The following is a 23,104-nucleotide window of genomic DNA, read 5'->3' as shown; positions in this document are numbered from 1 at the left end:
TAATCCTAGCACTCAGGGAGGCCGAGGTGGGAAGATGGCTTAAGGTCAGGAGTTCGAGACCAGCCTGAGCAAGACTCTATATCTCTACCAAAAACAGAAAAATTAGCTGGGCGCAGTGGCGTGCATGTCTAGTCCCAGCTACTCGGGAGGCTGAGGCAGGAGGATTGCTTGAGCCCAGGAGTTTGAGGTTGAAGTGAGCTATGATGACACCACTGCACTCTAGCCAGGGAGTCAAGAGCAAGATGTTGTCTCAAAAAAACAAAACAAAACAAAACAAAAAACCCCAACAAAATTCAAGAAAACAGGTCAGTGAAAAGACCAATGACATAAATGCACTTCCCCAACTGAGAGTTGGCAAGGCTTTGTTTTTATAAATTTAGCAGTTTCAATTCTTTTATAAAGAAATGTCGCCTAAAAGAAATGTGCTAAGCACCCTCTAACTGTTTCTCATTATGTTGCCAATGGTTCCACTCACCCTTAACACTGGCTTATAGCACTTATCCTAACTCAGCTCTGTATGCCATTCAAGGAATAAATGAGCTGTTACTTGAAAGAAAGAGATAGCATCTGTTGGGATTTTTATATTAATACTTGTAAAACATCTTGAGAAATAATAGGAAAAAGCAACCCAGAAAACTGTGTTCTGCAATGAAATTATAGAAAAGGTAGTAAAGAAACTAAACTAAACGATTTTTCTAATAAAGGGACTAGTTTGTTCCCATAGTATGAATAATCTTAGCTAGTGGGTAACTCTTCTAAAAAGACCAGCTTTTGGATAAGAGTGAAAACATAACACAGTGTCTAGATTTAACATACAACGAGCTCCTTAGAATGGTTCTCATGCTGTCTGGCTCTGAGCATTTTGATTCTTCTCTTGTCTTTGTCTTTAATTATGCTGCTGAACACCTAATTTTCATGTAAAAGTGAACCTAGGAAAACAGGATGACTGAAGTCTTACATATGTTCACTCACCTCCCATAATTTTGGATTGGCAGTTAATGAACTCCGGCTTCCTGTCGGTGAGGTACCTCTGGCAGGTGTGGTGGAGGATCTGGAAGAAGGTGCATTTTTCTGAGGCTGTGCTGGCTACCCACTGGTCAAAAGCATTTTCAAACAACAAATCAAACTCTGCAGAATCCTGGAAAAGATAGTGAAATAACTACTGATCTTAATCTATAACAACTGCTGCTTCCAGCTTACCCCTGTCAGAAGACTCATAAAGGCTAAAACAAAGACTCTGATCCCAATCATAAGGCTCATCTTTATTAGCATCCAAGGGTATGGAAACTCCACCTTTTTCTGTTTACCAAGCAAATCCCGAATCTTACAGTATTTATAGATGTCCCTAGGAAGCTAGTATCACAGAAGTTGAGATAATCTAAATACACACTGACGCCAGAATTCAGACCACATGTTGTCTTCCCAATTACATGGAAAAAGATTCCTTCAGGTTCTCAGCAGTGATCTATATTAATCTTGCTCCTACACTTCCATAGGAGAAGATTCCCTTTTATTATTTTAGGGAATATAATATGTATTCCTTAAATATATCTACTGTATATAATAACAGTTCATACTTTATTATGCGTCATTATTGATATTTTGTGTGGGGTGTGTGTGAATAGATAGCTATATCATAAAATGTTTCTCTTATTAAAGCCAGTGGAATCTTAATGCATAATTTTTAAGGTACCATTCATTTATTTGATTTTGGTAAATAAACCTCATCATTGGTGGCATTAGGAAATAAATGCAGCTCTGATGAACATGGTCTTTTTTATATTGATAACCATGGATATGATTATCTTAACTCTGCCCTTTGTACTTTGTTGATAAACATGACTGGAGGTAGCATTTCTTGGATATGCATCCCCTTAGGTTCCTTCATTAAACATTATGAAAAGATTTATAATTTCCCATAAGAAGGGAACGGGCATCAGAAATTTTCAGTCATGTAACTGAAATAGAGAAATAGCCTTGTTAAGAATGATTCAAATCACCACCACCACTACCAAGGTCAATCAGAGTCATCTTGTGAAGACAATTCCTTTGCTCAGCATTGAACAATTCACTCACCCGATTAGGATCAATACCATTAACCTGGCGAAGCTGCTCGAGCATCCACTGTGATCTCCGAACAAAAGACGTGGAGCCTTCAAATTGTTTGACCTTCGTGATGGACGCCTGTGTGGGTTTCTTGTTTGTCACTGCCAAGAAGAGATCACTCAGATTAGTGCATCGGCATGTTGGTGGTTTGTTTTCTCATTTAGTGTTGTTTCTGCATGACCCCTAGTGTGCATACGTACATTGAGGGGGAGGGAGAGAATATGAATGAATATGCGTGCCTTTGGTGAAGGGTGAACACATAAGAAATAGAAGTTATAATCTCCACTCTCAAGCAATTTACAATATAATTATAATTATAGGGCTGGTCCATTTATGTCTTCATCCATTCAAACTAAAAACAATTTAACTGAATAACATCAAGCACCTTTAATGGAGGCTACAAATGCACAATTACAACTTGCAAGAAAAGAAGCACGCAGGGCTGACAGGCATCAGGTAGGGTTCATCAGGAAAGCTGAATTTTAAAGGAAATACAGGTTACTGGCTCCCCTAGAGAACTGCAGTGCATATTTCTAATTTTATATTCCAGTGCAAATAACTCAGTTTTCAGTGATAAGGAGTAATATCTCACTAAAAAAAAAAAAGAACCATTCGGCTCTATAAATTGCTCGGTTTGTATCTTTGTATCTAGTTTGCATCTAATTATGATTGTATCTGGCATTCTGGGCACATCTCCCACACAAATATCTGTGGTCACCACATTTGCAAGACCAGGACAATTTCTTCTCCCAACCTTAGTGAGTTCTTCCCCCAACTTCTTCTGTGCTGAAGATGGACAGCATCACCCATCAGACTGATGTGAAGCTTCAGGGCCAGGAGAGAGGTACCCTGACTATTTCTGCATCTGCTTACTTTATGACTTAGAGACTCAAAAGTGGGGAGGTAATTAAGGGTCTTAAAAGGGCTTTCCTAAAAGCTCCTCATGAGCTCTGGCTTCAGGAATTAGTAAGTTTAAATAGAAATAATGCTATAAAGGAAGTAGGGAAAGTGGAAATCTCCACTGGTTGTAATAAATTCAATCCTACTCATTGACTTGCTGAAGACGATGTACCCATGGCATATTCTTTCTTTGTCTCAAATAACCCCACGGATTCCATATTTTCAAATAACCATGCACATGCTCAACAGGTGGCAAAAAGATTTCTTGAGGGATGAAGGACAGAAAGCACCTGCTCCAGTCACAGTTGGTGGTAAGAAGACCCTATGTATGGTTCATATATCCCATGGCCCATTGCAGTTTCAGCATCTGGGGTTATGAGTAGAAGAGCAGACATGCTGAGAGGGGAATAAAAGGTGGCTGCTCTGCCTTTAGATCTGGTGACAACCTACTTTCCTGCCACTGAAGACTGTCTTCATGACTTCAGTATTATCTTCTCCCTTTGTTCCTAACCAGAACTTAGCAAAGATTGTTTTTAACTTCAAATAATGGCTTGGTTTATTACCAATTATTTCAGTTATATTTGACTAAAAGCTTCTGAACATTTCACACCAATTACATGTACTTTCATGGTTAAAAAGCCATCATTTCCTTAACATCCATGATCAGAGGAAATTAGTCTTCTATTCACAAATGGCCTCTCTTTAACAGGTTCCAAGCCTGTTAAGTCCCATTAGGAATAACCATTCCCCTAACTGAATTCAGGCAATATTGCCAGTCTTCCCGGGGCTCTGTCCATCTGTTTAATTTGATTCATTTATTTTTTGTGTCTCCTATAACACAAATGGGAGACCAAATAGGTTTCTCTGGTAGTCATACCTTGCTCTTATATTTCAATGTTAAAGAAAACAACACACCTGGAATATATGCAGGTCCTAAAATGTGCTTAAAAGATTAAAGAATGCTTTTAAATAACAGGAAAACATGGGTTCCTGTATTAGACACACACCCATAAACACACAAAGAGGATTTCCTCCTCTGTTTATGTAAATCATACGACAGTTAAATATCCTGGGAAACACGAAAGTTTTCCTTCTAACTTTAGTTAAAGTTATGAACTCCTATTTTTATTTCTGGTCCATTTGTTTCCCAGTAGTTTACAGCATTTTTAAAGCTCAAACACAGTGTAAGATCTCTGTGTATTACCGGCATGTGTAGAATTCACAGTTTAGGAAGGCAAGTTCCATTGGAAGTTTGTCATTGAAATGAGGCAGGCAGGAACCCCACCCACAATGACAAATGTCCCATGGAATTCCTCAACAGCGGTCATGCTGCAGAGCAGGCACTTTTAATGCAGGCCATTGCTCTGCTGTCCATTTCTGTCTTTTTTTCCCTTGTTAGTTTATTCCTTGCTCTGTTCTTAGAGTCTGGCTAGTTTTCCTGGGCAATGAGCCTGGTTTGGTTTAATTTTTGTTTATTGTTATTATCTTCAACATCCTAGTTTCTATTTTGGAAGGAGATGCCTTAAAATTACATTATTATATACACATGATATAGAGTTAAGTAAAGACTTTTCCTCTTCTGAAATCAAAACGCTTGCATAAACATACCACTGCCAGATTTTTTTGAGTACCATACTTGAAGAAACCATGGTTTAACCACTTAACCAAGTTTTTGGGATCAATAGCTGATAAAAAATAAGTCAGTCACTCAAAATTGCAGATGTCTACCAAAAAACAGTAATTTACCTTCTCCTTCCAAAGGAAAGCTAATTGATACTACACCCTGGGAAATGCAACCAAATCTCCTGGGTCAGTAATATCACAGTGCTATACGTCTAGTTACCCCCATACCACTCCCAAATTCATTATTCTGAATAACTTTAAAGGCCAGATAATCAGGTCATTTATGTTATGCCTTCAACATTCATGAGGAAAAGATAAATACAGAGGCATTTAAAAGTGGCAGAATGGGCATGCACTCCAGGTAACACTGCAGACCATGTAGAATCAGCCTATTCCTCTGCTGCCTGCAGTGTTAACAGAGGCAGGTAGAAGCGTGGGGCGGGGGGGCAACCAACTCTAGGTCGTTTTGCTATCAACTCTGAAAAAGGAATGTGGTTTTCATAGCTCCTTACCTTCTCTTTAGCTTTCATGTAGATGTCATACTACATCTCTGCTATGGTTAAGAAGCAGTGTTATGAACCATTATATCTGGAGTATCATTACCATCATTACTCAAGTGGTGTACCATCTCCATCTCATGAACTAAAGGTCTAAAGAGGTCTTTTAAAAATGGCCCCTCCATGAGACATTTTACAAAAAATACAATCAGATACCTGGCTAGAATCAAAAGGTGGAGACCACTGGCCTTGTTTATGCACACTCAGAAAATTCTATTTAATCAAAAACCAGTAAGTCAGCCAATAACAAAGTACCACCTAGTCATATCAAACCTGGTCCTATAAAAAGTCAGGAAGGTAGAATTGGTGGAATGGGAAAAAAGGACTGACGAGAAAAGGAAAGAGAAATGCAAGTTACTTGCATGTTAAGCAAAATGTGAGAAGAGCAAATCCTCTGCCAATGACTCAGAGGCTGATCTTCCATTTCAAGGTCCAATGGTTGAGAGATCAAGTTTTTCAAAAAGCCACACTCTTTCACCTAAAGTCTCGATATTCACAGCATCATCTCTCAACAATTCAAAAAGGGAAAATCAATTTTGCCTAAGATACAAATTATCTATTTTAAAGGAAACAATCAGCATATAAATAAAATGGTTACTCACCACCTCTACATTCTCTATTATCTCATATTTTGGGTATTTTTGTACACTTACTTTTAAACACATTGAACTTATATTGAATCATCTCATAACTTTATGTAGCTATTTCTCTAAAAAGAATAAAGAAAAAGCAAAGGTGCTAAAGGAGGACAAATCGTAACCTCATTACAGTTTGACATTGAGGCTAGGCAGCTAAAATGCATAATTTATTATGCCTGCGTGCTGTAGATATCTTTAAATTTCATCACGCGCGGTCCTGTCCCTATCTCGCAGTTAGGGGAAGGCCAGCATTTTGTGGTGCGCCTCACTCTCTGCTCTGCTGGAGTCTACTGGCCAGACATTTTGACCTCAACGAGAATGTTAATGAGAAACAATTTGGAGCCCAGAAAAAAGGGCATCGTTCACATAGAATCTTATCAGAGATGCTCTCTGGCTGTGCAGGAGGTGACTGACAAAGGAGAAAAAAAAGACATCCTCTGAAATGTGGGTTCAGGAGGTAAAGGCAAGACTAAGTGTGCCTTCTGGGTGCTGCTATGGAAAGGGAACAGTCTAACAGGCCAAAGTGAGAAACGATTATTTGGAGCTAGTTTCTTTATCACTCTTTCAAAAGTCTAATGTATGATAATTCTAGGTAGATTTCACAGTATCCATGGGAAATAAATATCAGGTCGGCGGCTGCATCAGCAATTTTACCAGGTAAGGTGGCTGAAAGTTTACAAAGCGTAAAAGCAGAAATATCTAGATTGTTACCTCAAATGCTCTCAGAACAGGGAAACATCCTCTCTGCTATAGTTAGTGGGAAATGGAGCATGGTGCTCTCCACACAGGATGGATCTATTACTTCTCACACTGTTTCTCAGTGTGTTATGATTTAGGGACATAATAAGTGTTTAGACTCCCCAGGCCACATAACCCTAAGTTCCAAAACCAGACCAACTCAACAAATGGTCAAGTTTGTCTCTGGGGTCCTCCCTCTCTCCTTCTGTCCCCTCCCCCCATCTCTGGTACTGGAGGCTCTTTGGCCAGAGTCCTGACAAGACCCAAATGGGCCTGACAGGGTATTCTTGAATCTGTATATTTTAAGAAAGAAAGGGTGTGTGTGTTTAGTTCAAAGGAACAACAAGAAAAATGGTGGCATTTCAGTCATGAGCACCCAGCCAGTGGGGGAGAATGAAGGATGCTCTTCAGCAGTCCCTGCTCCATTAACCCTAAAGGGGAAGGAGGTGGTAGAATCAGTGCATAGGGCTTCAAGGAAGCTGACTTCCTCAATTTACTGAAGGGATAATCATAAAGAAAGTTTTCCATACAAAAGATTCCTTATTTGGTATCACTAAACAAGGTATCCCCTACATCACATTCTCATTTCCAAATTGGAGTAGGAGGAGGGGGAGGAAATAAAGGAGATAAGGGAAAGTCTAGGAAATTTCTCCAAAGGGATACCAAAAGAGCAATCGTTTGTATGGAAAAAATTTGCCTTTGTAAATAAGTCTGGGTAAGTCTTTCAGTAGAAAGAGAAGAATACAACCATCCTGTATCAAATATTCTATAGGAAGGCTACTTTTAATACAAAGGCACAGAACCTGTCCAGAACAGTTAAACAGCTATACATTAAGAGAGCAAGTGACTGCTCCACAGCAACTTTGCAGGAAGTACTAGCTGGTTTTAATATTTCAAACTACCAACAAGGAAGCAGCATTACTTTTGGAATGTACAACTTCAATGTCACAGGCCCATGAGACATAGTTGGTACTTTTAAAATTTAGTCCCTTCTAATTTTAATCTTCTTTACCCTGTTCATAATTTTACTTTTTATAAACTATAAAAATATGTGGTGTTTTTATTTTGAAAGGTATTCCCTTTTTCAACTAAATGAGAGGATACATCACAAGTAATCTTGGAATATTAAATTTTAACCTTGAAATACGGAAGCTTAGCCCCCAGAAGGCTTGCATTTTCCACCGCCCTCGCCAGACTAAGTCCATGATGTCTTCTATATTATAACTTGATACTCACTGCTAACTGATGCACACATGCACAAATGAGTGGGTGAAGAAATGAATGGCTCCTCAACAAAAGGAGGAACTGTTCTTGTGCCCACCAGAAACCATGAACAAACTAAAAACTTATTTCAGGTTGAATTGTTCAGTTTTAAAAATCAAGCTTCAATTTTAAGAGATTCAATCATTTTCTTCCTGGAAAAGAGGGGTATCCTGAGAACTACAAGTAAAATACAGAAAATGGTAATAACCAAGAAGTTATAGAAATATCAGGAGAACAGAAAGAGAGGAATTTGGGGGTTAAAACCTCTTACAACGATCTCTTTTCCTGCAATCCTTATTCTAGCTGCATCTCTCTTAAGAAATTGTTTATTTCAGCCTCCTTGAAGATATGATTCCAGTCTTGAGATTCAGCAACACAAGGTTCTCGTCGTGTTTGATTTTTTTTACTTCCTTAGCCTTTTCCCCATAGATCTGCAGAAAAAATCAATTATTTTGGATAAAGGGGAAGCACACAGTGAATTATAAAACCTGGTTAATATTAGTTATTTCAACTTTATATTTTATACGGAAAGGGTATAACATGTCTGATTCATGTACTGTAACTGTGGAACAAACAAATTAACAGGCCCAAGCCAAGAAAGTAAATGCCCAGAATTGTGACAACTGTGATGGTTTCTGAAAGAGATTAAATCGAGCACCACCTACTATACTATACAATGAAAATAACACAAGGGGTTAACTACAGTCATAAAGTCTTATTCTGTTCTTACTTCCTCAATTCTGGAAACAGATGTAAACATCATTTTTCATCTATTCTTAGGAGAGATTTACAAACAGAGTTTCAAAAAACAAAGGCATCAAAGAAACAGCTACCTGACTCAAAAAATGTATTAAATTTCTATACAGGAAGCTCAAAGTCTGAAAATAAAAATTTAAAAAAGAGATTCCTTTAAATATTTGGATTTAATTTAATATTACCCATTATATACTGAAAAGTACAGGCCAAGCAGCAAACTCTCTTCAAGGAAACATCATACGTGGTAGAAATTCAATACACATTTTACCTGGAAGAGCTGATAAAAAGCATTCTTAGAGCTCACATACCCTTTACAATGAGAGGAGATGGAAGCATTTCTACAGCCTCTACTTCCTTTTCCCTCCCAGTTATGGAAGAGGGGCACTCGGTCACCAGTGGGTGAAGGTAGGACCTCCTACTATGCTCCCCGATCCCACGTACCCATCTCTGTGCATTATCTTTCAAAATGTATTTTCTCAAAAAGAGCCATGGAAGGATATTATATGGTTATGTGGGCATGGACTTCCTTCAATGTGAAAAGACCATTCTTCTCCCTCCCCCGCCAAAAAAAAGAATGACTAAAATTTGAAGGAGGCAGAGTAGCAGACAGAGAATGTTCTAATGGACCAGGTACTAAACATAAAATATCACTAGGTCTTTGGAAAATTCAAAGGTGTTACTACTTAGCAAGCACAAGCTGTCAAATACAATAACCATTATTAGTCAAGCAAAGGCAGGTTCATCTGCTCTCTGGGCTCTCCTCCCTTCTCACCACCACCACCACCACCACCCCTTGCTCGGTACTCTTAATTATACATTTTAAATGAGGGGATACATCACTGAAGTTTTAAAAAAAAGTCAATAATATTGCTAAGAATGTGCCACTTTCACTCTTCACTGTGTGAGATTAGGGAGTAAAATCCAGCAACATGTTCTGGTTAAAACCAAGATCAACTACATTAGTGAAAATCAACATTAGCTGAATTTTGGTAAATGCTAGGTAGTAGCTACTGAAGCTAAACATGTCTTCTTTGCAACCCAGCACTTCCAATCCTGTCACTATATGCAATCAAGATGAGTGCTATGTCCACCCTCCTGCCTGAAGCAACCCAAAATGAACAAAATATATGAAACAATGGTTTTCAAGGTATTTTATACCAAGCAATGAAGGACAGTGATACCTGAGAGATGGGAATGAATGAGCCCTATGACTGCACTAGTTCATTGCTTTGAAAGAGTTTCTGGGCTGTGGTGCAGGAAGGAAGAACCCAGGGGGAGACTGGCAGACTCCCTGAGTGGAAAAGATAGAGCTGAGAGCCCAGGGAGATGAAGGTGATTAAAATTCTCAGGATGGAGTACTGGAGAGAAGAGAACTACGCAGACAAGAACTCCAGAGATCTGCAGAGATTTGGCCTGGAGTATTCAGCTGAGTGTTGCTCACCACACATATGTGAGGAAACTATGTAAGGTTAGAGAAAGAATCATTTAAAATGAATAGAAAATACAGAACTCCAGGCTCACACAGGGCTGGGAATAGTGCCTGCTTCTACCAGCCAGATTGGAAAGCCTCAAGATTCATGTGGCACTGGGTAGAATACACAGAAGGGTCTTGATTCATTAGTAATGAATAATCAGCCTTAGATAGGGTAATGCCCTAGTCTAGTCCTGTCTACAAATGACAATGTAGTATGGAATTTATCCATATAAAAAAGTAAAATGTATTACAATAATAGTAAAATTTGGGATGGGAATAATGGAAACAAACTATTGGAACGTTGTCATGCTGTACATAAAGTAGTATAATATCACTTGAAGACAAAGTATGTTAAGTTAAAGATGTATACTATAAACTCTAAAGCAACCACTAAAATAACAAAAAAGAGTTCTAACTCTAATGGCTATGTCAACTTGACTGGCCCACGGTGCCCAGATATTTGGTCAAACATTATTCTGGGGTTGTTTGATTTTTTCTTGTTGATTTTTTTGAGTTCTAGATAGATTCTGGTTATCAGCCCTTTATCAGATGTGTAGAGGGCAAATATTTTTTCCCATTCTGTGGGCTGTCTATTCACTCTAATGATAGTTTCCTTAGCAGTGCAGAAGCTTTTTAATTTGATTAGATTCCACTTATTTATTTTTGTTGCCGTGGCAATTGCTTTGGGGTTCTTCTTCAAGAATTCCTTGCCTAGGCCGATGTCTGAAAGGGTCTTCCCAACATCTTCATTTAGAATTCTTAAGGTTTCATGCCTTAGGTTTAAGTCTGTTATCCATCTTGAATTGATTTTTGTGAGAGGTGAGAGGTGGGGGTCTAGTTTCAGTCTTCTGCATGTAGCTTTCCAGTTCTCCCAGCACCATTTATTGAAAAGAGATTCTTTTCCCCAGTGTATGTTTTTGTCAGCTTTGTCAAAGATTAGATTACCATATGCAGATGGTTTCATCTCTGGGTTCTCAGTCCTGTTCCAGAGGTCAATGTCTCTATTCTTGTGCCAGTACCAAGCTGTTTTAGTTACTATAGCCTGGTAGTATAGCTTAAAGTCTGGTAAACCGATATCTCCCAGTTTGTTTTTTTTACTTAAGATTGCTTTGGCTATACGAGGTTTTTTCTGGTTCCATACAAAGTGTAGAATTATTTTTTCCAGATCTGTGAAGAATGATAATGGGATTTTTATAGGGATTGCATTAATTCTGTAGATCACTTTAGGTAGTATGGACATTTTAACGATATTGATTCTACCAATCCATGAGCAAGGTAGGTTTTTCCATCTGTTTACATCTTCTACAATTTCTTTTTTTAGTGTTTCGTAGTTCTCCCTGTATAAGTCTCTTACATCTTTCGTTAAATATATTCCTAGATATTTAATTTTCTTTGAGGCTATTGTAAAAGGAATTGTGTTTACAAGAAAAAATCAAACAACCCCATCAACAAATGGGCAAGGGAAATGAACAGAAACTTTTCAAAAGAAGACAGAATAATGGCCAGCAAACATATAAAAAAATGCTCAACATCTCTAATCATTAGAGAAATGCAAATCAAAATCACAATGAGGTATCACCTAACCCTGGTGAGATTGGCCTCTATCAAAAAAACACAAAACAACAAATGTTGGCGAGGATGTAGAGACACAGGAACACTTCTACACTGCTGGTGGGACTGCAAGTTAGTGCAACCCCTGTGGAAAAGAATTTGGAGATACCTCAGAGAGCTAAAAATAGAAATACCATTCGATCCAGCAATAGCACTATTAGGCATCTACCCAAAAGAGCACAAAACATTCTACGATAAAGACATCTGCACCCGAATGTTTATGGCAGCACAATTCACTATCGCAAGAATGTGGAAACAACCCAAGTGCCCGTCAATCCATGAGTGGATTATCAAAATTTGGTATATGTTTACAATGGAATATTACTCAATCATAAGAAACGACAGTGATCTAGCATCTCTTATATTTTCCTGGATTAAACTTAAGCCCATTATCCAAAGTGGGGCACCACAAGAGCAGAAGAACGGGATCCATTTGTACTCACCATCAAATTGGTACTAACTGATCAACACTAGGTTGATCACATGGCAGGGATTAGGGGGATGGGGGGGCAACCTACAACTAAAAGACACGGGGAGCACTAAAGGGAGGGAAGGGCAAGCCTTTAACCCGTATTTGGGTGAGGCAAAGACATAAAGTGTAACTATAATGTTTGTACCCTCACAAAACCCTGGAATAATAAAAAACAAACAAACAAACAAACAAACAAACAAAACATTATTCTGGATGTTTTAATGAGGGTGATTCTGGATGAAATTAACATTTATTATAAATCGATGGACTTTGCATAAAGCAAATTGTCCTCCTTAACATGGATCGGCTTCATCCAATCAGGTGAAGGCTGGAATACAACAACAGACTGATCTCCCACAAGCAAGAAGGCATTCTGCCAGCAGCTGTCCTTCACACTTGTACTGTAGCGTGCTTCTTCCTTGGGCCTCCAGCTTACCTTGCAGATTTTGGACTGGCAAGTCATAGTCACATAAGCCAATTCCTTAAAACAAATTCTCTTTTTCTCTTTCTTTCTCTATATACACATCCTATTGGTTGTGTTTCTCTGGAGAACCATGACTAATATAATAGCTAATAAGCCAACAAATAAAACAATTCCATTTACAGAAGTGTTAGAAAGAATGACACACTTAGGAATATATTTAATCAAAGACGTTTAAGACTTGTGCACTGAAAACTACAAAACATTGTTGAAAGAAACTGAAGACTTAAATGCAAAAACATCTCATGTTCAAGGATTGGAAGACTTAATATTGTTAAGATGGTAATAACCCCCAAATTAATCTATAGATTCAAATGGAGAAACATACCATGGTAATGGGTTAGAAGATTCAATATTATTAGGATGTCAACTCTCCTCAGTTTGAGCTATAGATTTAATGCTATCTCAATCAAAATTTCAGTAGGATTTTGTTTGTAGAATATGACACATTTATTATGAAAATTCATATGGAAATTCAAAAGGCTAGAAGAGCAAAACAACTTTGGAAAAATAAAACCCAAAGGTGAAGGACTTATAGTATCTGGTTTTACAACTTGTTATAAAACTAAATGCTATGGTTTGAATGTTTGTGTATCCTACAAAATTCATGTTGAAACTTAATCCCCAATGCAACAGTATCAACAGGTGGGGTCTTTAAGAAGTGATTAGGCCATGAGGACTTCACTCTCAGGGATGGGCTTAGTGCCCTTGTCAAAGGGCTGGGCAGAACTTAGCTAGGCCTCTTTGCCCTTCTGTCATGTAAGGACAAGCATCACAGCATTCACCTCCAGAGGATGCAGCAACAAGGCTCTCACCAGATATTGAACCTGCCAGTGCCTTGATGTTGGACTTTCCAGCCTCCAGAACTGTGAGAAATAAATTTCTGTTGTTTATAAATTACTCAGTCTCAGGTATTTTGTCATAGCAGCACAAACAGGCTAAAACACTAAACTAAACAGGACAATGTGCTACTGGTATCGAGAGAGGCACATAGATCAATGGAAGAGATTAGAGAGGCCAGGAAAAGACCTGCACATACAGGGAAAACAGATTTCAACAAAAGCACAAATGCAGTGGAGCAAGGAGAGTCTTTTCAACAAATGGGACTGGAACAATTGGATATCCACAAGCAAAAAAAAAGGAACTTTCAGTTCATACTTTGTACTATACATAAAAAGTAATTTGAAATGGATGACAGATCTAAATGTAAAGGCTTAAAACTACAAAACTTTTAGAAGAAAAGAAAGAAGAAAATCTTTGTGACCTTGAGCTAGGCAACGACTTCTTATATATGGCACTAAAAACACAATTCGTGAAAAAACATATTAATAAGGACTTCACCAAAAAATTCTACTCTTAATTTAAGAGAATTTAAAAAAAGCCACAAACTAGGAGAAAATATTTGCAAATCATTTATCCTATAAAGGACTTGCATTGAGAGTCTACACTTAAAAACCTCAAAACTCAATAAAAGAAAATAAGCCAATTTAAAAAATAAGCAAAATATTTTGAATACACACTTCATTAAAGAAGATGTGGGTGGAAAATAAGCACTTGAAAAGATTCTCAACATCATTAGTCATTAGGGAAATGCAAATTAAAACTACAATAACATACCATTATACACCCATTAAAAATTAAATTAAAAAGATTGACCATACCAAGTGTTGGCTTGTACACAAATATTTAGAGCAACTTTATTTGTAATATCCCAAAACTGGAAACAACCAAAATGTCGATCAGCAGGAGAGTGGATAAACTGTGGTATATCTATGTATGGAATAATACTGAGCAATAAAAAGGAATGTCCTATTGATACACACTGCAATATGGGTGAATCTCAAAATAATTACGATGAGTGAAAGGAGGCAGACCAAAGAAGAGTACATATTGTATGCTTCCACTTACATAACATTTTAGGAAACACAAACTAATGTACAGAACAGAAAGCACAATGACTGCACATATAAGGTGGGATGTGGGAATACTGGGGGCCAGGCAGGGCTATAAGAAAGGTATTAATTATAAAGGGGTATAAGGAAACTTTTGGGGGTGGTGGACAGGTTCATCATTTTTATGTGGTGATGATTTCATGGGGTATACATGTAAAAACTTAGAGCTTACGTTTGACAGAGGTACCCTTTTGGGGTACTGGAAAGGTTTTATGTATTGATAGGGGTGATGCTTACATGGGTTTACACACATGTAAAAAACTCATTAAACTATACTCTTGAGATTTGTATACCTTATGATATATAAGTTATACCTTAGAAAAAAGTAAATTAATAATAATGATAATAATAACAGCAGGGTTTGAGAATTCCCCAATAGGGATGTGATAAATTTCATTGCCACCAATTCATAATCACCAACCTGATGGGGATATTTCAGCACTTGCCCCTCCTAGTGCATTCCAAGGTTACTGTCAGTGTGAGGATCACACCACCCAGTATCCACAGAGAAATACTATGCAAACTTGGAAGTGTATTTATTCACTGCAATTCTGACACTTGCTTTGACCAAAATCTACGTGTGGGGCTTGAAAATGTTTTACCTGAAAAACTCTCCCCTTGGGTTCATGGTCCTCTTCCTGCCCCATCTCTTCTAGAACCATTCTCTCTTAATTGCCCCTCCCTCTTAGTTGAAGCTCCCATCTCTCCCTCTTCTCAGAATTCTTTCACCCTGCCTGTGAACAGGCTTGACATTTTCTTTTCTTGTGAGACTCTTTCATTGACAGGGTTGGTTTTTAAGGCCTATCCCTTCTCTTGAGAAGTGTGGTGAGAGGAGAGAGTGATGTGTGTTTCCTCCTGCTGCTGCTTCACCCCCCCACCCACTCCTTAACCCATCACTTCGCTGCCCCCAATACTGTCCAGAAACTCTCCATGAAAATTAAAATACTTCCTAATTACAGGTATTTTTCCTCTTCCCTCATCTTCCTTGTTTCATTGCACTACTCCTAAATCCAGACAATCCTGCAATGGTTAATTTTATGCGTCAACTTGACTGGGCCAAGGGGTGCCCAGATTAAACACTGTGTCTTGGTGGGTCTGTGAGGGTGTTTCTGGACGAGGTTAGCATTTGACTTGGTGGAGTCGGTAATGTAGGTTGTCCTTCTCAGTCTGGGTGGGCACCATCCAATCTACTGAGGCCTGAATAGAACAAAGGGCAGGAGGAAGAGGAATCTCCTCCTTTTCTCCTGCCTCACTGCTTGAGCTGGGACATCTCATTTTCTCCTGCCTTCAGGAGTGGATTTATGCCCTCAGCTCCTCTGGGTCTCAAGCCTCTGAACTCAGAATGAACTATACCACTGGCTTTCCTGGTTCTCCAACTTGCAGATGGCGATCTTGGGACTGACTTCTCAGCCCCCATAATCATGTGAGCTAATGTGTCACAATAAACCTCCATGTATATACATTTATATACTATATAGCAATGGTCCTCAACCTTTTTGGCACTAGGGACCAGTTTCATGGAAGACCAATTTTTCCATGGACCAGGGTCAGAGGGGGATGGTTTGGGGATGATCCAAGCACATTACATTTATTGTGCAGTCAAACCTCTCTGCTAATGATAATTTGTATTTGCAGCTGCTCCCCAACACTAGCATCACTGCCTCAGCTCCACCTCAGATCACCAGGCATTAGATTCTCATAAGGCACATGCAACCTAGACCCCTTGCATGTGTAGTTTACAGTAGGTTCCATGCTCCTGTGAGAATCTAATGCCACCACTGATCTGACAGGAGGCAGAGCTCAGGCAGTGATGCCAGCGATGGGGAGCGGCTATAAATACAGGTGAAGCTTCCTCGCTTGCCCTCCACTCACCTCCTGCTGTGCAACTTGGTTCCTAACAGGCCACGGACCAGTACTGGTCTGCTGCCTGGAGGTTGGGGACTGCAGCTATATAGGAAATGTATATATCTCCTATTAGTTCTGTTTCTCTGGAGAACTCTAACACAAACCTCAAGACGTTCTTTGGGTACAACATGCCTTTTGGACACAACAGTTAACAGTTAATGCTAAAGCCTAAAGGTGGAAAAGAGCTTCACATATTCAAGAAACAGAAAGATGGCTAGGGTGGCAAAACAGTGAGGAAAGGAAAGAATGGGTGAGGTCAGAGACGAAATAAGTGCAGATCATGGAGACTCTCATGTACAAGGCTTTGTAAACATGAAGCAGGAGTGTACAAGATCTGAGTATATCTTAAAAAATATTGGCCAATTGCTGTAGGCAAACAGATCACAGCAAGAGTGTGCATGAAAGCAGAGAAACCATTTGGAACTGCTATTGCAACAGTCCAAGAGAGAGGTGCCAACAGTGGCTTAGACCAGATGGCCACAGGGCAGACAGAGAGAAAAAGGGGAGAGTCTACTCTACTCTCCACAGCTGTAGCACCTTTGGATGAAAATCCCCAAGGTCAGTCACCAAGTGCTAGTCATCTTCCCACATGATGTCTAGTGTGGTGAAGGCCACTGTCTAATGAAAATCACATTTTGTATTAATATATGTCAGAATAAAGATCGTTCTCTACTTTGTATTTTTATTTATCTGTATGTGCTGTGTCATCTATCAGATGATGAATACCCCAAGAATGCAAGACTATGTCTTTGCGTTCCTCAGAGTACCTGGTACGGTGCTTTACCCAGAGTTTTAAATCAAATATGCATCACATGACATTTCTCCATTCCCAGCAGAAATAACCAAGTATTTGTTGTGTGTACTGATGACTGTAGTGAGCAGTATCTCACTCACCCACCTCTCTTTTTTGGTCATGTCTCTGTTTTTCTTTTTCTTTCTTTCTTTTTTTTTAATTCTAGGGTCATTTAAGACAATGTGGGGTGGGGGAGAGTAAGCAGGCACACCTGACGACCAAATTCTGTCACCTCGTAAAGAGCTGCTTCTCTCAGAGAGCGGCATCTCTACGGCTTCTGCTGGGAATTCCAAAGTGGAACACACTGTTATGCACATCATTAGTATTTATTCTAAAATAAATGATGCTACTTGTGTTAAATGATTTCTTTCCAAGAAAACTCCCTGAAGGTCTTTCCATAGCACAGCCATGATAAAGATACAGAACAGAAGAAATAAAACACCTGACCCTCTGGTGCTAGATGAGCGGCTGATAGCCTCAGCTTTTGCTGTTCGATTCCCCATGGACGATTCCCACATAAATTGCAACATAACTGGAGGACAAACTTTCTTAAGGAGATGAGGCACAACTAGCAGTACTTTAGCTCTTCTCAAAATTCAGCTGGCCATGATGTCTGCACACTTCGATTTGCTTGTTCCATGGTATCTTTCCCCTTCCTCAGACTTACAGCCTAGACTAGAGATTATTCTTACAAAGTCAATCAGAACCAGAGAATAGTCACCATATTAAGCCATTATTCCATGACAAAGAGAAGCTGCTGCTCCCAGTAAACACTAAAGAAAGTCACTGAACTTTGTTCCTTGGGACTCAGGGATATAACTAAGTGCTTCTCCAACCTTTTGGTGCCTACACTATGGAGTGCGGTTCCTCAGTTTTACTGGATGTCACTGTGTGTCTTTTGCGGTGAAGGTAAAGGCATTATATTCAAAAAATGGGTAGTGGGAACAAGCATTATGGATAATGGTCTGTGTTAGGCAGAAAATAAATTTATTGAAGGATCTTGCATGCTAATAAGTGCACCTACCAATCTGAATTCTCAAATCTTTTGCATGAAATTAATTTGGTACCAAAACCTCAGCTTACTTTGACTGAAATTTGGAGCAGAAATTACCACCTTTGCATTGCAAGGTAACCTATACTAGTTTTGAAACTAAATTTAACAAGGGCCAAATATGTGAAGTCCTTAGATCAATGAAACACTAACAATTCTAACTTCTATTGACTCCTTCAAAAGCAGTGTGTGCGGTCTTTTAATAAATGAAGAAGCTAAAGTTCTATTCAGCTCATCACACCAATTTGACATAATTAAAGTTCACTTAACTGATTTTACATGTATGGTTTGCATTTCTGTCTATGTAATCAAGGTAATACAGAATTATAGAGTTGGAAGATATTGAAAAGGTTTATTCTCCACTCCATGCCTTACCTTTGGGTGTGTTACCTTCTAAGCAACATTATATAGGTGCTTTTTTCTAATTTCTTTTACTTCCATAAAAATAATTTACAACTTGCCCTAATAATTAAAAAGCCTCACTGATAAAAAATTCTTTCAAGTTATGATTATAGCCATTTGCATTTGTCTGTATTTTCACATCCATGCGAGTTGACATTTAAATGGTCTCCAGTTTTCTCCATATTAAAACCGTCCTAGTTCATTCGGCCTCCCCAGATAGGACTTTCTGGCCCCGCCAATCACCACCACTGTGTGGTCCTCCACTGACCCTAGCTGAGCCCATTATATTCCCTTTCAGACGGAGGCAGACCCAAGCAGTATAGTTCAACAATACATCACAAAAATGCCAAAGACAAGTTCACATTTAGCGTTAGATTGATCTGAACTCCTATTTGAGAATGCCAGCATTTTTAAAACATCACGTTTTTAAGAACATATGATGCTACATGTTCATGGTCATCTTATTATCTACCCATTCTTTGGTCACATTCTCAAAGAGAACAGAGGAAAATTTTAATTGAAATTTTGATCTTATTTTTTCTTTATAAGCCAGGCCAATATTTTACATACTATTATGTTCTTTTGCCACTATTTTCATACGGCAAGAAAACTCATTTTGAACTTCTCAAGGGAGAGAAGCTATTTCCTGTCCTCACCACAGAGTTTTATACTCGAGAGGCAAGGCTTCTGCTTCCATCCGTTCTCCGGTCCCTACTCCCATCAAAGTACAGTGAAGTATCTTGCAGAGTTCGTTGCACACAGTAAGCATCAATAGTGCGTCTCCACTGAATGACCCCTATGACTATTGGGGGATGGGTTGCTGGAAGTGAGAGGATGTCGCTGGGAAAAAAAGATTGAAAAATGAAAGGCTCTGCATGAAGTCTGCCCGTGAAGGTGTAATTGGTAGTTGCCATGGTTTGAGTGACTTCCACGGAGAGGATGTATATGTGCTGGGGTCTCGCTCTGTCAAGCTATACATGAGGAATGTGCCAGATGATGCCGTCAGGGGTTCAAAGGTCACGCGAATTCTCACAATGCAGCAACCAGCTGAATATTTACTACCTGCAGAAGCAAATGATGAAATACCTCCTATCCAGAGTGTAGACCGTTTGCATTGTGTAGCTGCTTTCCAGCCAAGGCCCACTCCTGGATGGTGCCTGGAGGACTTGAGATAAGAATGAGGCAAATTTTTAAATGTGAAGATCACTAACTCAGAAACTCTGATGTCTTCCCATAACCTAAACTGTAGTTCACCCACACATCGTTGTCTAGAACTATGATCAAAACATTCACTTCACTGCTCAGAGGCAGTAACTTTGTAGGAACCAGCCTCTCAGGGACAAACGAGGCAAAAGAGGCACTACATTCACCTGAGAGTCTTCACTAACAATCTGCTGCCTCTGCCTTGGTCCGTTTAACAGCTGAAGGGATCGACGTCTTGATTATTTCTTCCAACATCCTTATGGAGGATTTCTTAGACCAGGTACAAATTTGTACCAGCTTTTTCTCCATCTGGCTTCATGGGCCAAGATCTCCATGGCCAACAGAGTAATTTCCTAGCCTTTGCTAAGCCTTCAGGGTACCTTAGCACCAAGGGGTACTGACACTTCTATGAAGAAGGAAAACTTTCCAGATACTACCAATATTAAACAAATAATCAGAAAAACTAAACTATGCCAAAATTCCCAAAAAGACTCACTTCTTCAAACTCAAATTTTAATCTATCATCAAGTCAGCAAACTTGTAGATACTCTGTAGTATGAACAAGAAATCCAAATGGGTCTCAGAAGATACACACTCACGAATAAAATGCCAAATAGAAAAATGATGAAAGACAAATGCATTTGTGCCTGGCAATACAAACCTATTTTGACAAGTCAATAATTACAGATGAAGTAACAGGCCATGGTTATCCAACTGTCTTCCTACAAAATCTTTTCTCAGCTGCTGTGACTTCATACTTGAAGTCGGTTATAATATACAATGCTGGGCATGCACATTTTGGAGTTCCAAGGCACTTGTACAACACAGACACATAAGCTATCAAAAAACCCTAAATACTGATAAAAGTGTGCCAATTCTAAGCAGACTTAAAGGAAGTGACTGACACAGTGACTAACAAAGGCCACTTTAGGGTCCGATGTAATTACAAAGATAGCATTCATGCCTCTTTTCTATGTGCTTCCTCTGCCAAAGAGGTCAAGGATGTGATTGAGAGTTCTATGGGGAGAAGCCAGCGTCCACCCAAAAATATTGCAAAAGCTGCCCTCTTGACGACAGGCCATCACCTCCAAATCCTCATAGTTAGAAAGCAGTCTGTGCACATGACCTGGGTGAGAGTCCTTACCACTGCTGTCCATTATCTCACTGTCATATGTAGAAGATGTTACCCTGATGGGTAAAACCACTCTAATAATTCAAGTCTACATTGCAGGACTTATTTCTAGAAAAATAAAGGCTTGATTCTTTCAGCAATGCAATGGATCATCATAACTGCCCGGGGTACTGAATGCCTGGCTGGTCCCCACCTGTTCAGCCTCACTTCCAACTTCACACTCCATGACCGACTGCCCCAGAGACTGGACACCACCAAAGAGGCAGGTCCTCCCAGGGCCTTACACATGTCATGGTTCATCCCATCTGCATGCTGCTGCTCCTGTGACTTCTCAGCCTGGGATGGCTTCATGGCCACTTCCTGCAAATCTAGAGTGTGCCCATCCTTCACCGGCCAAGCTAGATTATCCCTCTGCCCCAAGACTTTTCTCAGTAATCCAGCCCACATTCCCTCACTTTCTGAAAACATGTCTGGTATTTCTCTGTACTCATTTTGGGACTTTGTTATACTGAATCTAATTTAGAAACACAAAGGATACTGTTTGCAAGCAAATGATTGGTCCTAAACTGCCAGGTTTTTGTTTTTTATTTTTAATTTAATAGATTGAACCTTTTTTGTACATCTTATTCATTCTGTTCATTTGCTTGGGAAGCATTTTCCTCCCACAGGTAGTGTGCAAGGAAGCTTCAGATAAATTTGTGATGAATTATCAAAAATTCTAAATCCAGAATGCATGAACCTCCCTCAAATGAAAATGTATTCTCTGATAATGTTGCAGTAGGATCTTGTTGTTCATTAGTTTTTTTGGTACTCTTTGCGAAATTGGATATGATCTCTTCTCAATGGTTTTCAGGTTACATTTAGATGAAAAGAAAACCAAGCAAGAAATGGTAGTTATATTTCAGTGCCAACAGAGGGTTCAATAATCCAGATGAGCCAGGAGAGTTTTCAGAGAGGCAAGTTCTAAATGGAAAGTTCTAAATGGAATCTCATCATGCTATAGGCTCCATCCCATCCATGCCATATCGGCCACTCTACTCTACAGGCTCTGGAGAAACACAGCTAGAATCCAAATTACCTCCTAATGTAAATGAGCTTTGTTCACCAAAGTATGAGCCAAGCAGAAAGCCAGTACAGTTCATGCATCGTCACAGGTAGAAGAGCAGTTTAATTTAAAGTGGAAAGCTAATTAAGTGGTTATTTCTTCAGTGGTTATTTCTTGAAGAAAGAAAGAGAATCTCCCAGAAAGGAAGAGGAATAAACACACAGGAGAGTCATTCTCTCAAGTTCAAGAATAAATGGCAAAAAAGCCACCTTTCCAATGGGAAGAGAATAAAGGTGGAAATGGCCATGATGTGAGTGGTTTGGGATTTTAATGAAATGGACAATGAAAACAATGACTTCCATCTCTAGACTCTGGCCATTGTGGCTTCCTCATGAAAGGAAATACAGGAAAGGTCACTGCCTTCTGCATGTAACATTTATCTTTCCTCCTTTGTGCTGGACCACAACCATTAACTTTCTCCCTTCTCCTGGCAATTCTTTTGTTAGGAGATTCATTTTGCAGATGTGAGTCCATGCCCTGGTTCATTTTTCCCTGACTCGTGGGAACAATGAGGGTGTGGGGGAAGAACACAGGGATGGTGTCCAAACATAACAGGCACTGGCAGTATCCGCCTGAACTCCTGTGCACATTCTGTTCCTAACACAACATGTCTAACAATCCACAGACCACTACACCAACCACACACACCAGCCCCACATAGACATGTGTCTAACTGATGTACAGACACAAAAGCTGTCCACTATCAATTCTGCTGCCCTATAAAAGATATAAGAGAAGCATTTGTAGGATCACAAACTAAAATTACCACACACTGAGCACTCCAAATGGGAACTCCCAAATCTTAAGTAATGGCAATTTTTAAGAGACTGGGGGGGTAGGAGCAGAGGGACCACTTGTTTATCCCTTGGAAAATTTCTCATTCCCTCTCTCTTCTTTTGAGGCCACAAGAAGATTTCCTGGTCAGTGGTCTGAATCAAGGGC

At 39.3% G+C, this 23,104-nt stretch overlaps 1 protein-coding gene across 1 annotated transcript in view; it reads right to left on the bottom strand.

Moving 5' to 3' along the window:
- STXBP6 (syntaxin binding protein 6 (amisyn)) overlaps positions 1–23,104 on the bottom strand; it is a 248,733-nt gene that overhangs the window by 49,880 nt on the left and 175,749 nt on the right. Inside the window, exons 3-4 of the mRNA XM_012647300.1 lie at positions 2,077–2,207; positions 973–1,138 (exon numbers count right to left, since the gene is read on the bottom strand). Coding sequence (XP_012502754.1) covers positions 973–1,138; positions 2,077–2,207 — 297 coding nt within the window. The remainder of the gene's footprint in view (positions 1–972; positions 1,139–2,076; positions 2,208–23,104) is intronic.

Source organism: Propithecus coquereli, unplaced genomic scaffold, assembly GCF_000956105.1.
Source record: "Propithecus coquereli isolate 6110/MARCELLA unplaced genomic scaffold, Pcoq_1.0 Scaffold261, whole genome shotgun sequence".
NCBI lineage: Eukaryota > Metazoa > Chordata > Mammalia > Primates > Indriidae > Propithecus > Propithecus coquereli.
Note: the sequence above shows the minus strand (reverse complement) of the source record. Positions and strands in the feature narration are given on the sequence as shown.